This window comes from Lithobates pipiens, unplaced genomic scaffold (assembly GCF_037356315.1).
Source record: "Lithobates pipiens isolate NorthernLeopardFrog02 unplaced genomic scaffold, aLitPip1_a1.2 Scaffold_23, whole genome shotgun sequence".
Taxonomy (NCBI): Eukaryota; Metazoa; Chordata; class Amphibia; order Anura; family Ranidae; genus Lithobates; species Lithobates pipiens.
The window spans coordinates 65,476,045-65,492,595 of record NW_027507785.1 but is presented as its reverse complement, the minus strand read 5'-3'; the positions used below and the strand labels follow the sequence as shown (position 1 = coordinate 65,492,595).

General features: G+C 48.8%; 1 protein-coding gene across 1 annotated transcript in view; it reads left to right on the top strand.

Moving 5' to 3' along the window:
* The window catches only part of IL17RC (interleukin 17 receptor C), a 120,943-nt gene that overhangs the window by 44,847 nt on the left and 59,545 nt on the right, over positions 1–16,551 (top strand). Inside the window, exon 2 of the mRNA XM_077451777.1 lies at positions 14,312–14,333. Coding sequence (XP_077307903.1) covers positions 14,312–14,333 — 22 coding nt within the window. The remainder of the gene's footprint in view (positions 1–14,311; positions 14,334–16,551) is intronic.

The following is a 16,551-nucleotide window of genomic DNA, read 5'->3' as shown; positions in this document are numbered from 1 at the left end:
AGCATGTAGCCATCATGTACTCCCAGGAGACCCTATCAAAAGGCCTTCTCGGCATCGGTAGAGAGCAGCATGCCCTTAGTGCCGGATTTGCGCGCAAAATGTATCAAGTTCAAGGCCTTAATGATGTTGTCACGGGCCTCCCTCCCCGGCATGAACCCCACTTGTTCAGGGCCGATTATGTTCGCTAAGAGGGGTTTTAGTCTATTGGCTAGGATTTTGGCCAGGAGTTTTAGGTCTATGTTAAGGAGTGAGATGGGTCGAAAGTTTGCGCAGTCAGTGTGTTCTCTGTTGGGCTTGGGAATCACAGCTATATGCGCCATGAGAAAGGATTGGGAGTCGTGTTGGTTTTTTGCCAAGAAATTAAAGGCTGAACGGAGGGGCTTTATTAGGGCAGTGGTGTAAGTTTTATAATATTGTGATGTGAAGCCGTGGGTCCGGGGCTCTTCCCTGCTTTTAAGTCTGCAATCACGTTTGAGATTTCAGTGGCAGTTATTGGGTCCTCAAGTGCGTTTGTATCCTCTACTGTCATCCAGTCTTATCAGGGCTCTGTCTCTTCTCTTCCCTGCCCGATCGGTTATTGCCAGTTGTTCTGTTTGGCGCAGAATTTCGGTTTTAATGTCCGTTATTGCAGCTGTGAAGGAGCTTTTAATGTCGGCCGCAATGTCAGTCATGGCCGCATAGGTGAGCAGGTGGTCAGCCTTATTGGCACCAGCAATAGAGTCTTCAGAAGCAGGTAGAGAGACCTCGTCGTCTTCCATGTCTTCTATGATACCGTTGTCCTGTGGGGGCGCCTTTTTGGTATGTTTACTGCTGCCCGAGTATTTAAATTTGCTTAGGTTTGCGGATGATGAATTGCTCTGCGGGGTCCCCAGAGAGCGTAGGGTATGGGTATGTGTACTTCTCCGTGAGTGCATTGACATAGTCAAGATGATCCGTTTTCACTTCTCAGGTCCCCAGGTCACCAGGGTTGTTTTACATCAATAGCATATAGGCTATACACCAGGCCGCTACCCCTATTGCTAGCTCTGAAAATATGTGGCAGATTAGCAATTGAAGGGGGTGTATCCTATGTACAATCCTTACAGGTGTACTTTTGTGTCCCGGACAGCCAGGTCAGTCTATTGCAGGTAGGTTTAGAAGTGGGTTCAGCAGTCAGGGTGTATCAATATGGCCGCTGGTACTCTGTCAATAGGCCTGCTGGCTCTTGTTGTCCCACTGGCAGCTCCTGTTCCCCAAGTGACCTAGGGCTTGCAGGGAGGGATGACAGGTGGAACCGGGTGCTGGGCAACGGTGGCTGTGGGGGTGGGGGGAGGTGAGATGGGCTCTGTGTTACTCACTGCGTGCCCAGGGTGAAGGCCCAAGTCGTGGCTGGCATTTCCGCGGGTCCTGGCTGCATCCTGGGGCTCCTCAACAGCAGTCGTCGGGTGCTTTGGCTCTGCTGGTGTGAGGAGATGCCTGTAGATCTGGTGCCCGGCGGTGGAGGGTAGCACGGAACGGCCGGTACATAGGCCCCAAGATGGCGCCCGTGGGAGTCAACTGCCGCGCTGCGGCCTACTTCACCCACGCCGCCCCGGGTGGAAAGAGGGGCCCGCCGGCGACGATCCATGGCCGTTCTGTGACCCCCAATAGCTGGCGGATGGATGGATGGCGGATCGCTGGTCTGCGGGGACGGACTACGGAGGCCCCGGTATGCGTTGGTGGCGTGTGGCGCGATGCGGCCTGTCCTTAGGCCTCAAGATGGCGCCCGACAGTCTGTACGCCTCGCGGCGTCTTGCAGCCCCGCAACCGTTCTCGGCTGCCAAATGACCCCGCGAGGAGTCGTCCGATGGACACCGCAGTTGCCCCGTGCGGGATGGACGGTTGTCCGAGTCGTACGGGCTCCGGATGGCGGCGGATAGCAATCGCCTTCCCGGAGCTCGGCCTCTGTACGTCCGCACTCGTCCGCGGCTGGACACGCCCCCCAGAACCTCATTGTTATCACCAATTGGAATCCAGTAGTATTTAAAGCATTGCTCTAGTTATTATTACAGTTTGCACAGCGCTTTACAACATGAGGGCAGACAGTACACTTCCAATACAAATCAATACAGGAGGGACTAGAGGGCCCTGCTCGTTAGTTCCATCTTTTCAACCTTTTTTTTTTACCTTACAAGAACCCTTGAAATATTTTTTTAGGCCTCAAGGTACCCATGATAAAACCAAGTGACTGGGGGGCAGTGGGAAAAAATGCTATTCACATTGGTGGCTAGTGGGGAAAATGTTCCTTACATTGGTTGTCTTTGGGAAGAATTCCCGCTTACAGTGGTGGTTGTAAAGTCACTCTAAGCCCTTGTACACACGGTCGGACATTCCGACAACAGAATCCGTCTGATTTTGTCCAACTGATTTTTTCCGAAACTGGTGTTGCATACACACAGCCGGACAAAGTTGTCAGAAAATCCGATCGTTCGGAACTTGATGACGTCATTTCGTTACGACAGGACTACGTTCAGGCTAGTAGCCAATAGCTTTGGTCTCGTAATTTTATCTGAGCATGCGTGGCACTTTGTCCGATCGGAATTCTCTACAAACGATCGGACAAAGTCCGATTGGATCATATTGTCGGAAAATTTTATAGCCCAGCTCTAAAACGTTGTCGGTCGGATATTCCGATGAAAACAGTCCAGTGGAACCCACACACGGTCGGATTATCCGATAACACGGTCCACTCGGACATTTTCCGTCGGAATGTCCGACCGTGTGTACAAGGGCTTACTGCTAACCTAAAGGATCATTGGTGTCATACCACTACCTCCACCAAGTGGCATTGACCTCGGAAATATACATGCACCATCAATTGGGAGGTCAATCAGCCACAGCGCAAGGAACTTCTAGCAACCTATGGAGGAACCCTAGTTGAGAATTGTAAAGAATCTACCTAATGGATGGATCATACCAAATGGGTAAAAAAAAAACTAAAAGCACCAAATAAGAAATAAGGGATGAAAACTGTGGAAAATGATTAGTAAATGACAATATTAATGATAGGTACCAACAGTATTAATAGGTTTGTGTAAGATAGCCCAGAGTGGTAAACATAGCTAAAACTAGGAGCTGCAGCTAGAAGACCAGAGAGGGCACTCACTTTCCAACCACTGGAAGAAAACAAAATAAAAAACAGCACAGCGCCATAGTGTAGCATTAAAAAAATAAAATAAATGACAATTTATTGAAAAATAAAAATGCACTCACAAAAGTAACACATGTGTAGAGCATTTCATAAAGGTGACTTGCTCTAGTTCCATCTTTTCAACCTTTCTTTTTACCTTACAGAAACCCTTGAAATTATTTTTTTAGGCTTCAAGGTAGCCATGGTAAAACCAAGTGACTGGGGGGGGGGGGGGGGATGCTATTTACATTGGTGGCTAGTGGGGAAAATGTTCCTTACATTGGTTGTCAGGGAGAAGAATGCCCACTTACAGTGGTGGTTGGAAAGTCACTCTAACTGCTAACCAAAAGGATAATTGGTGGCACGCCACTGCCTCCGCCAAGTGGCATTGGCCTCAAAAATATGCATGCACTGTCAATTGGGAAGTCAATCAGCCACAGAGCAAAGCAACCCAGTGGCATAGCGTGGGGGGTGCGGGGGGTGCCGTGGCCCCGGGCACGACATTTAGTCGGTATGTGTCACTCACTGCTGCTCCTCCTAATTTCAATGCCTGTGTCCCGGGGCTCCGGCACCCTGTGATTGGGCGTATGGGGGTCAGAGGTCTTCAAACTTTCTAAACAAAGGACCTTAGGAGGGCCAGAACGTGGACTTTGGATGTAGAAAATGGTCCTATATCAGTGGAAGTAAACAATACCCCAGTTTTGGTGTCAGTAAGAGGACCCCTGCCCCATCACTGTGTCATTGTGAGAAATTGTGCCCCATCGTTGGTGTCATTGGTAGGAACTGTGCCCCATTGTTGGTGTCATAGTTACATACATAGTTAGTCAGGATGAAAAAAGATACAAGTCCATCCAGTTCAACCACAAAAAATAATAATAATAATAATAATAATATCATACCAGCCCATATACCCAATTCTATACCCACAGTTGATCCAGAAGAAGGCAAAAAACCCCAGCAGAGCATGGTCCAATTTTCTAAAGCAGGGGAAAAAATTCCTTCCTGATCCCCTGAGATTTTTCCCAGATCAACTTTACCTATAAATGTCAGTACCCAGTTATATTATGTACACTTAGGAAATAATCCAGAGGGGGCGTGTCCGGCAGCCGACCTGGAAGGACGCACATTCTGAGTGCTCTCCTCCAGCCCGCCGCTACAAGGCACTGAATCGGGGACTTACCTGCGCCTGATGGGGAGATCGCGGGCCACTCGTTCCTCCTCACTCCGGGGAACGCCTCAGCCTCCACCGGGACCCTCCGCGGCCTTCAAAAACTACTTCCAGCCGCCCGAGGCCTTGCCGGGCGGTGGAAGCAAGATGGCGCCGGACGGCGCGGAGCCTCATGGACGGGCTCCTCCGGCCCCCTCTGCACCCCGGACGAATGCCGCACATCAGCCCCCGCTCCCCCCGGAGCCCGCGGGGGAGCGGGAAGCCTTCTGTCACCCCTCGGACCCTGCCCTGGACTGCCGAGAGGCCCCGGAGGGGCCGGCCAGGGATCCACTCCTCGCGCTAGGCCGCAGTGACAAGATGGCGCGGATCGGGCGCCCAACGTCCTCCCAGGTACGCCAGCCCTCTCCCCTGCCTGCAACCGCTCAACCCCTGTCCCAGCCTGCCTTCTCCCAGGATGCTTTGCAGGGCAGACATTGTTCAGGAGAGGCCACCCAGGACTCCCCATCCCCCACCCCCCCCTCTGTGCTCTGGGGGGAGCGAGCCGAGGATCCACCACCATCCCTGCTGGATACCCAGTGTTCAGAGGCCTTCCCCCGCCTGCTACGCTCAGCTCCTCTCCCGAGCCCGGCCCTCAGCTTATCCCTGTCCCCCCCATCCCTGGGCACTTTGGAGGACTCTCGGGAGCGCTCGGACTGTCTCCCTAGTGGGGATGCTGGAGCACCCCTGGTAGCTGTGGGGGGGGCCCCGGGGACATGGCCGCGGCCTGCCTCTCCTAAGGCGCAGAGGCCCCCCAGTTCTCGGGACTCTAGCGAAGTCAGGATCCGCCCAGATGTCACCCCCTCCTATGCCCAGGTGGCCCGGGCCCCTGGCCACCTCCGAGGAACTGCCCAACTGGACCCCTCACCCTGCCCCCCCCATGCTACCTCCTGGGCTGATCCCAGGGGACCTATGCCATCGTGGCCCCCTTCTCCCACCCGGGAACTGCAGCGGGGTGGGCCGCCCCTCCACTCTCAGCCCTCCTTGTCTTCATCCCGATGCCATGAGGCAGCCCGCCCTGACTGGCAGCTGTACCTGCAATCTATGCCAACGAAAGAGGACTTTAAACAGCTTATTACGGAGGTACAGGCCACTTGCCGCGCTGAGATTCAGTCCCTGCACACTGGCCTCAAACATCTATCTGACCGTGTGGAGATGGTGGAAGAGGAGGTCCAGGAGACCAAGCTGGCAGTCCACCGTGCTCAGGTGGAGACCTCGGACCACCGCCTCATGCTTCGGGATATGCAACGCCACGTAGAAGACCTCGACAATAGAGGCCGCAGAAACAACATCCGCATTCGTGGCCTGCCTGAGTCGGAGGGCGCCGAGGACCTTCAGTCTTCACTGCAAACGCTATTTAACGAGATGTTGGGGGAAGACCCGGATAAGCACATTGAAATGGATAGAGCCCATCGGGCCCTGAGACCCAAAGGCCCGGCCTCCAAACCCAGAGACGTTATCTGCAGAATTCACTCCTTCCCGCTTAAGGAAGACATTATGCGCAAGTCCCGCACCATCCGAAATCTGGCCTTCGATAACTCACCGATTCAGCTTTATCCGGACCTCTCCTGGATCACACTCCAAAAACGGAGGCTGCTGCAGCCTCTGCTCAGAGCCCTGCAAGATAAGCACGTTTTATACAGATGGGGCTTCCCCTTCAGCCTGACCGCAAGACACCAAGGAAAGTCGGCAACTCTCCGCTACCCGGAAGATCTTGTCCCCTTCTGTGACACTCTTGACATCCCTGTCCCCCATCTGCCTGATTGGGATCTGGTCGCCTCTCCCCCTCCGATGCCGGTGATCTGGCAGAAAGTCCCTTCGGCCAAACGGCGCAAAGGCCCGGATCCCCACCGCGGGTCACCCAAGCGTGACTGAAGTACTGGCCCTGTCCAACGGACGTCTCCCCTCTACGTTTTTTTCTTTTCCCCTGTTTTTTAGGGGTTTTGCTACTTTTTTCCCCCCGATTGCCGGAGCTACATGATTTCCCAGTTTTTTTTTTTCTCGGGCTGGCCTAGGTTGAGTCTCGAACCGGATCGACTCCCGGGTTACTGCCCCCCCCTGTGGTTTTCCACTTGTTGGTTTCTTTGGTGGAGTGGACTGTTGGTGCCTCCCTAACCCGACTTTTATTTTTTTTTGGGTTGGGGAGCCGATAAGGAACCGTGCGGATCCGGTGTCCCTATAGGACCTCCGGACCTGTTACTTGACAATGTTTTCTTTTATCTTGTGCTGTGTTTCTGTCTCTCTTTTTTCCTCTCTCTCTAGGCTCTTCTCTGTTTTTGTTTCCTCAGGAGTGCCTTGCCAGTGGTCCTCTCGGTCGCCGTCCCTCCTCCGGTGGTCGTCGCTCCTCCCGAGGCACCTGGGCCTCCAACGGACCGAGCTAAGTATGCCCTGTGCTCTACCCCTACTTGATCATGGCTAAGATCCTGTCCCTTAACGTTCATGGCCTCAACTCCAACAAAAAACGGCACCTGGCACTTAGGGAGTTTCGACAGGCGGGAGCGGACATAGTAATGGTCCAGGAGACGCATTTTAACCAGGGAGACTCCTTTGCGTTTGCCTCCAGGCATTTCCCTCAGGTTTACCAGGCTTTCAACCCGCGGAAGAGAGCAGGAGTAGCCATTCTTTTCCGGCAGGGAGTCCCCTTTACTTGTACCTCTGTGCACCTAGATCCACGGGGCCACTACATTATACTCCGTGGTCTGTGGCGCACGCAGGCACTGACTTTATGCGTCCTCTACGCCCCCAATGTCCATCAACATAATTTCTTATCTAAGGTGTTTTCCCGTTTGTTTAAGACGCCCCCCGGGCTCCTGGTGATAGGGGGGGATTTCAACCTTATTCAGTCCGCACTCCATGATCGCCTGGTGGTGGGCCTCCGGACGCCTCAGACTAGGACTTTGAGAGACTCCAGGCTCTTCCGCCAAATTACCAGACGGCGGGGTCTTTTTGACGCCTGGCGAGCCTTGCACCCGCAAGACCGCCAGTACACCTTCTTCTCCGCTCCCCACGGCACGCACTCGCGCATTGATCACTTTTTTGTTAATAACACGACACTGCGGTCGGTCCAATCTGCAAATATACTCCCCATCTCCTGGTCAGATCATGCCCCCATAACTCTGACTCTAGCGCTGGACTCCCCCCTCTATAAGCCCTGCACCTGGAGGCTGAATAACTATCTCCTACAGCATGCTCCGGCAAAGGCAGAGCTGGAGTCTTCGCTCCGGCACTACTTTGTCGAGAACGACACCCCAGACATTTCCCTTACTACCCTTTGGGCCGCCCATAAGGCTGTCATCCGGGGGCGCTGTATAGCTCTGTCTTCAGCCTTGAAGCGGGACGCACGGACCGCCAGGCTGCTGGCGGAAAAACGACTTAAGACCCTCGAGGCCCGTCTCTTGGTCTCCCCCTCCGTCCCCACCCTTAAGCGAATCGTCCAGACTAGGCAGACACTTAGGGACCTGGCGTTGGGATCGGTTGAGAAAGCTCTGGTCCGCTTACGACAACTGTACTATGACAAGGGGAACAAGGCACAGTCGCTGCTGGCTCGGAAACTGGCGGACCGTACGGTGACCTCTGCCCCGGCCCAAATTAAAAACAAGGGGGGGGACCTTTTGACTCACCCCCAGGCGATAGTGGATGCGTTCGCGGACTATTATACTGACTTGTACAACAGACCGGACATCCCCCACAATCCCCCGACCTCGGACCAGTCCGCCCGCATTACCCAGTACTTGGACAATATAGTCCTACCCCGACTGCAAGCCGCAGACCTCCGAGAGCTGAATGCCTCTGTTACTGAAGAGGAGCTCTTGGAGACTGTGAAGACCCTCCCTGCCCACAAGTCCCCGGGACCGGACGGCCTCCCCTATGAATACTACAAGGCGTTTATGCCCCTTTTAAGCCCATACATGACCAAGCTTTTTAACTCCTTTCTCCAGCAGACCCCGGTCCCGACCGACATGCTAGGCTCGTTTATCTCCCTTATTCCCAAGCCAGACAAGGACCCGACGGTTTGCGCTAGTTATCGACCTATAGCCCTGCTGAACGCTGATTTGAAAATCTTTACGAAGCTTCTAGCGAACCGCCTTAACACAATCCTCCCCTCCCTAATACACAAGGACCAGGTGGGATTTGTCCCCTTGAGACAGGCAGGGGATAACACTAGAAAGATCATTGATCTTATTGACGTGGCGAACAGGGATAACCTAGAATCTTTGGTTCTCAGTTTGGACGCCGAGAAGGCGTTTGACCGCCTCAGCTGGCCTTTTATGGAGGCCACGCTACACCGCATGGGCTTCCGGGGCCCGTATCTGCGAGCGGTACGGCACCTCTACACCACCCCCTCCTCGCAGGTTAAAACCCCCTTCGCCACGTCCTCTACTTTTACTATCACCAATGGCACCCGCCAGGGCTGTCCGCTCTCTCCTCTCCTTTTTGCTCTATGTGTGGAGCCTCTGGCGGCTGCCGTTCGAAGCAACCCCGATATTCGGGGGATCCCGGTCAGAGGCAAGGAATTCAAGATTTCGCTCTTCGCAGATGACGTTATCCTTACCTTGGCTCAGCCCGGGATCTCACTCCCCAACCTCCACTCTGAGCTGGACCGCTATGGGGAACTCTCCGGCTACAAAATTAACCCGTCCAAATCGGTGGCCCTCCCCCTAAACATGGGGGCGTCAGAGACGACCCGCCTACGTTCCGCTTTCCCGTACAAATGGGAAAGCTCTTCCCTTAAATACCTGGGGGTCCTCCTTACACCATCATTCCACTCCCTGTATCAGGCTAATTTCCCCCCCCTTTTTCGGGCGATTAGGGATTTACTACGTAAATGGAAGGCCCACCACATATCGCTCATAGGACGGATCACGTCTATTAAAATGGTGATCCTCCCCAAGCTCCTGTATCTGTTCCAGACATTGCCGATCCCAGTCCCGTACGCACAGTTACGCGCGCTCCAGAAGGACCTGTTGAAATTCGTATGGAACTACAGAAAACACCGGGTCCCGAGCTCTGTCCTGACGGCCTCGCGCTCTGACGGCGGTCTGGCGTTCCCTGACCTAGTCCGCTACTACCAGGCCACTCAGCTGCGGGCCATAGCTTCCTGGTTTCCGCAGAAGTCTTATAATAGGTGGTCGGAGATTGAAAAGATCTGGCTAGCTCCTATACATCCGAACAGCTTCTTATGGGGGGCGAAGACTGATATAGACTCGGGTCGACTACTGGGGCCGATGGCCCAGCTTCGTCTCCTCTGGCGGAAGCTCTCCCGCGACCACAGCCTCCACTCGGAGTTCTCCCTACTGACCTCCTTCCTCTATAACCCGACTATCCCGACCAGCTTGACCCACCAGATGTCCTGGCCTTGGGCCTCGCGTGACCTGTTCCACTTAGGGCACCTAGTGGACCCCAGAACACGACGGCTGTTGTCCTTCTCGGAGCTTCAGGCTAAGCATGACCTCCCCCGTCAGACGTTCTACAGCTACCTACAAATTAGGCACTTTGCACAATCTAGGGCCCCTCACTTACGGTTCTCCCCACCCTCCCCCTTTGAGCAGATAATCCTGGCAGGACGGGATCGCAGAGGGTTGATCTCAGACATATACCGCGTCCTCAACGCATACCACTTTCAAACGAAGGGGAAGCACTCCTACATGAAACGCTGGGAGGGGGAATTGGGTGAGGAGCTCCCCCTTGAGACCTGGCAGGCGGTGTGGCGCCAGGCAGCCAAATCCTCTCTGTGCACATTGTACAAGGAGAATTTCTACAAAATTCTTTTCTTCTGGTACCAGACCCCGGATGTTCTCCACAGGATATACCCCTCTACCTCGGATTGCTGCTGGCGGTGTCTGAGGGAGCGGGGCTCCCTGTTCCATATCTACTGGGCCTGTCCCCTGATTGCCCCATACTGGCTTACGACCCGTGAGCTGCTCCAGCGTCTATTCGACGTTCCTGTACCCCACTCCCCCAAATTTTTCTTGATGGGCCTGTCCCAACCCGCTCTGTCTAAGCCGAGCCGGAAGCTCCTGCGGCATATCTTGACAGCGGCCCGCTGCCTGATAGCCCTTAACTGGAAGAATCCACTGCCCCCGTCTAGGGAGGCCCTTTACTCCAGGATCAAGGACGTCGAGCTCATGGAGAAGATGACTGCCAGGGTGAGGGACAGGCTGGAAGAGCATGACCTGGTCTGGGGGAGGTGGCGGCTGCTGGAGGACTGATGGTGTACCGGTGTGGACATGGTGAAGTGGACCGTTGGCACTCTATTTCTTTTTCTCTGTCTTTCCCTCTTTCCTTCCTTCTCTCTCCTCTTTTCTCCTCCACTCTTCTCGTTCGCATTACTGATGGTCCTTATTTTGTTTTAAGTTTGGCATGTAAGTTACGCAGCAGACCCCGGGTGGCCTTTCGGACCCCAGCACGGATAACTGACTTTTGGTGTCTTCCGTCCTGCTATGCATCCTGGGCCGGTTGGTCTGATCCCGCTGTATTTCCCGGTACTGTACTTTTCTGCACTGCACACTCATGTTGGGCCTCCTGTGTTTTGGAAGCCATGTTACTATTGCTGTATGCCTGCACTACTACTTTTGTTCTGCGACCACGAAAACTTAATAAATTGTTATTTGAAGGAAATAATCCAGGCCTTTCTTAAAGCAATCCACTGAGCTGGCCAGAACCACCTCTGCAGGGAGTCTATTCCACATTTTCACAGCTCTCACTGTGAAGAAACCTTTCCGTATTTGGAGATGAAACCTCTTTTCCTCTAGACGTAAAGAGTACCCCACTTGTCCTCTTTGTTGCCTGTAAAGTGAATAACTCGACACCAAGTTCACTATATGGACCCCTTATATATTTGTACATGTTGATCATATCCCCCCTTAATCTCCTCTTATCAAGAGTGAATAAATTCAGTTCCTCTAATCTTTCCTCATAGCTGAGTTCCTCCATGCCTCTTATCAGTTTGGTTGCCCTTCTCTGCACTTTCTCCAGTTCCCCGATATCCTTCTTGAGAACTGGTGCCCAAAACCGAACTGCATATTCCAGATGAGGTCTTACCAATGATTTGTACAGGGGCAAAATTATATCTCTCTCTCTGGAGTACATACCTCTCTTAATACAGGAAAGGACTTTGCTCGCTTTGGAAACCGCAGCTTGCCATTGCATGCTATTATTAAGCTTATGATCTACCAAAACCCCCAGATCCTTCTCCACTATGGATTCCCCCAGTTGTACTCCCCCTAGTATGTATGATGCGTACATATTCTTAGCCCCCCAAGTGCATAACTTTACATTTCTCAACATTAAACCTCATCTTCCACATAGTCGCCCAATCATTGGTAGGAATTTTGCCCTATCTTTGGTGTCATTGGGAGGAATAGTGCCCCGAAGCAAAGGGCAACAGTGTGGAAACCACTGCACTAGGCACACAAACTAGACTTTGGAGTTTGAACATAGTACTGTCTATACCCTCTAATGTGAGTAGACCTTTGGAAAGATGGAACTTGTAGAAAGAAAGATCAGAGTTTAAAGGTAGATGTGCTTCACCCATGTGTGTAGGTTGTTGGAAGGGGAAATATCCATAGCATTTATGTTTTCGGGTGGTGGTACAAGGTAGCTGGCCTAGAGAAGAAAAATATAAATCTGAGAATAATAAGTCCAGACCTTATGAACAAAAAAATGAGATTCCAGAAAGGAGTCATTTTATTATTCACAGCTCTGGTCCGGTATTGCAGAACTCATTGACCACAGGCTGAGAAATTAGGAAACGTGTCATTTCTCTATCATTCGCCCCATTGCTTCACCTATTCATCCTCCCAGCATTCTGGTAGAAACCGTCACCACAAATCATCATAGCTGTAAAGGTTAATAGGGGATGAGCGCCCAGACCAAAACAAACACATACGCTAACAAGATCCTTCCTATTGCACTTATAATAAATACCAGATGTCACTGATTCATAAATCCATTTGATGGTTTGGAGAAATGACAACAGATAAATGAATCTGCAATAGCGTGCCATACATCATGCCGTCTACCTGCAACAACAACAACAACAAGTCTGTGGTCATGAAGAAGAAACAAAATTAAAACGGAACAGTGTAAAAATTAAAGGAACAGTGTGAAAAAAAAAAAAATATAGCAAATAATTTTTTTTTTTTTTTAAATGTAAGCGTCCCCATCCCCATGTGCTCATGTGCAGAAGCGAACACGTATGTAAGTCATGAACACATGTAAACTGTGTTTGCACCACACATGTGAGGTATCGCCACAAACTTCCACAATGCATTGAAAAAAATAGAACGCAGAACGCTAATTAATGCGCGTTTATGAACGTTTATCAGCGTTTAGCGTTTTTTCGCTTTTTTTGTTGGCAGAAAAACTGCACTTTGAACGCGTTTTTTATGGCGTTCAGCGAATAGCCCATAAACTCCACTGCTGATAAAAGTTCAAAAACATGCATATGTGTGCACACATAGGATAACATAGAGTGGAGTTTATTGGCTGGTAAAAAAAAAATGCCCAAACTCCAAAAAAACGTGTTTATGAGGCCTGGAGCCTTTAAAGCGTCACCTATGGAGATTTTTAAGTATCGTAGTTTGTCGCCATTCTACTAGCGTGCACAATTTTTAAAGCGTGACATTTTAGGTATCTATTTACTCGCCATAACATCGTCTTTTATATTTTACCAAAAAAATGGGTTATATATTGTGTTTTTTTTTTTTTTTTTTTGCATTAACCTCCCTGGCGGTGATCCCGAGTCTGGCTCGGGCTGGGATTTCAGTACCATAAGCGGTAACCCCGAGCCAGACTCGGGATCGCATCGCTGGATACAGGGAGAGTTACTTACCTTGTCCCCTGGATCCAGCGATGTCCCCCGCGCTGTGTGATCGAGCCGTCCTCCGCTCGATTCACACAGTGCCCGAGTGCCGCCGAGCTCCGTTTCCCTGCGACATTACGGCGCACGGGAGCGGAGATCGGCGCCAAATTCAAAAAAGTAAAAACACACAAAACACACACAGCACTGTAATCTTACAGATTACAGTACTGTATAAAAAAAAATACACACCCCCTTTGTCCCTAGTGGTCTGTCCAGTGACCTGCATGCACTTTTATATTATAAATACTGTTTTTTTCTGCCTGGAATTTGGAGATTGCCCATAGCAACCAAAAACTGTCCTTTTATGTCAAAAGTGATTTTAGACCAACTAGAAAACAGCGATAATAAATTATAATCACTTGCAGAATTGAGCGATAGAGATTTGTGGGGAAATTCGTCATCAAACACTAAATCTAATGACAGCGACAATTCTGCAAATGAGCAAATTTCAGTGTTTTTGGATTACATTATTGAATAATTTTTATTATTATTTATTATCATTATTTATTATATTATAAATTTTATCATACCCGGGATGTCCGCTAGACTCTGGTTTGAACAGATTTAAGAGAGTTATTCCTAAGAATTGCAGGCCTACAATATAAAAACGCCAAATTTCCATGCAAAATAATTATACCGCTTTCAGCACCTAAAATCAGAAATAATCAATACCGCCAGGGAGGTTAAAATTCATTAAAGTGTATTTTTTCCAAAAAGATTGTGTTTACCGTGTGACATAAAAAAATTGCAAAGATCACCATTTTACTCTCTAGGGTCTCTGCTAAAAAGATATATATAATGTTTGGGCGGGTTTTCTAGCAAAAAATACAGGTTTAAACAAAAAGTGCCAGAAAAGGCTTGATCGGGACGTGGATAATACTTTCAGTTGATATATAGCACATTTTTTTTTATAGTGGTCTACTGTATATATCACATAACAAAAAGGGACAACTAAGAGGAAAAGTTGGACTTGGGTCCAAAAGAGGGACAATTCCTGGAGATAAGGGGGAGTTGGGTGGTATGTTTGTGTGAGTGACGATTGCTTCATACAGAAACTGAACAGGTTTACTGATATATGTTTCTTTTTCTGTTGCAGGATCTGGTATGTGAACAATCAGGTATGTACTGTTTGGAGCTCTTCTTACATCTCTATTGTTGTTTCTGTTGGCGAAACAAACATGCGGGACGGAAACCTCTCCATTCTCAGGCGTTAGATTTCTGGCGCTTTCATCTTTTCTTGTTATCAGAAGTTAAAGAGGGGATTTCACAAGACACATTCAAGACCAGAAATATTATTATCTGCTCCTACTGAATGTTCTTCAAGAGGGTTCAAAAAATGTACATAAAATATCTCACAAAAGTGAGTACACCCCTCACATTTTTGTAAATATTTAAGTGTTCTTGCATAACAAGAGCGCTTACTGTTATCTCACATATAATATTATTATTATTATTGCCAAATTTACCACCCTAACTCCTCCCACAGCTTTTACACGACATACACAGTAATATACCAAAATGTGCGGATTGTTCCTGATTGGTGTGCTACTACTTTGTGGAATGTTTCGCCGAATGGTTCACGAAATATCGTCATTTTTGAGGCAAAATTTGTCCCATAGGAATGAATGGCGAAATGTTCAAAACTAGAGTGGGAGATGACAAAAACTGACAACCCCATGATCAGCCAAATCATTATGACCACCACATGATCAGCCAAAACATTATGTCCACCCCATGATCAGCCAAATCATTATGACCTCCACATGATCAGCCAAAACATTATGTCCACCCCATGATCAGCCAAAACATTATGACTAGCAAAAACATGACCAGCCAAAACATTATGATCAGCCAAAACATTATGACCACCACATGATCAGTCGAAACAGTATGTCCACAACATGATCAGCCAAATAATTTATGACCACCCCATTATCAGCCAAATCATTATGACCACCACATGATCAGCCAAAACATTATGACTAGCAAAAACATGACCAGCCAAAACATTATGATCAGCCAAAACATTATGACCACCACATGATCAGTCAAAACAGTATGTCCACAACAGGATCAGCCAAATAATTTATGACCACCCCCTGATCAGCCAAATCATTATGACCACCCCATGATCAGCCAAATCATTATGACCACCACATGATCAGCCAAAACATTATGTCCACCACATGACCAGCCAAAACATTATGACCAGCGAAAACATGACCAGCCAAAACAATATGATCAGCCAAAACATTATGACCACCACATTATCAGACAAAACATAATGACCACCCCATGAAAAATTTTTTAAAAAAAATAATAATCAAAAAAAAAACATTTTTGAACAAAAAAAAAATTCGCAAAAAAAAATTATTTTTGAAAAAAAAATTGGAAAAAACATTTTTTGAAAAAAACATTTTTGGAAATAAAAATGATAAAAAAAATGTTTTTTGAATTTTTTTTTGAAAAAAAAAACTTTTTTGGAAAAAAAAATCGTTTAACAAAAAAATAATTTGAAAAAAAAAATAATTAAAAAAAAAAAAAATCATTAAAAAAAAAAAAATCATTTAAAAAAAAAATGTTCCGCTCTTTCAGCTAATGATGGGACTTCTTCAACTTTTTTTACTACTATTTATACTTTTTTAAATATTAAAGCAGTAGTAAACCCGCACATTTTTTTTTTTTTTTTAAACCTGCAAAGCAAAAGGCATAATGAGCTAGTATGCTCTACTTACCTTAGAACGAGGCCCCGACATCTGGCCCCATCACGCCGAGGGAGCTGACATACTCCCTCTGCGTTTCTTCTGGGTATCGCGGCTCTGGCGCTGCATGCGCGCGGGAGATTTCATTCCGGCCGGCCGGTCCACTGCCGGATTTTCAGGCCGAGAATCCCCTTGTGCGCATGCGCCGCTGCAGTCAGCGGCGCATACCGAGGGGAATATCTCCTAAACCGTACAGGTTTAGGAGATATTTTTTTTACCTACAGGTAAGCCTTATTATAGGCTTTCCTGTAGGTAAAAGTAAAAAAATTGAGTATACAACCACTTTAAGCTTTTTAACACTTTCACAGTTACTCCAGCTACTCTAACCACACAACAGTTACTCAAGCCACTCCACCCAGTTACTCCGCTCACTCCAGTAGGTGGAGGCAAGAACCCCTTTACACAATTTCCCCAGAAATTGTAGACTTTTCTAGTTTATTCTATCTTTTCATGTGACAACACTGAAGAAATTACACTTTGCTACAATGTAAAGTAGTGAGTGTACAGCTTGTATAACAGTGTAAATTTGCTGTCTCCTTAAAATAACTCAACACACAGCCATTAATGTCTAAAC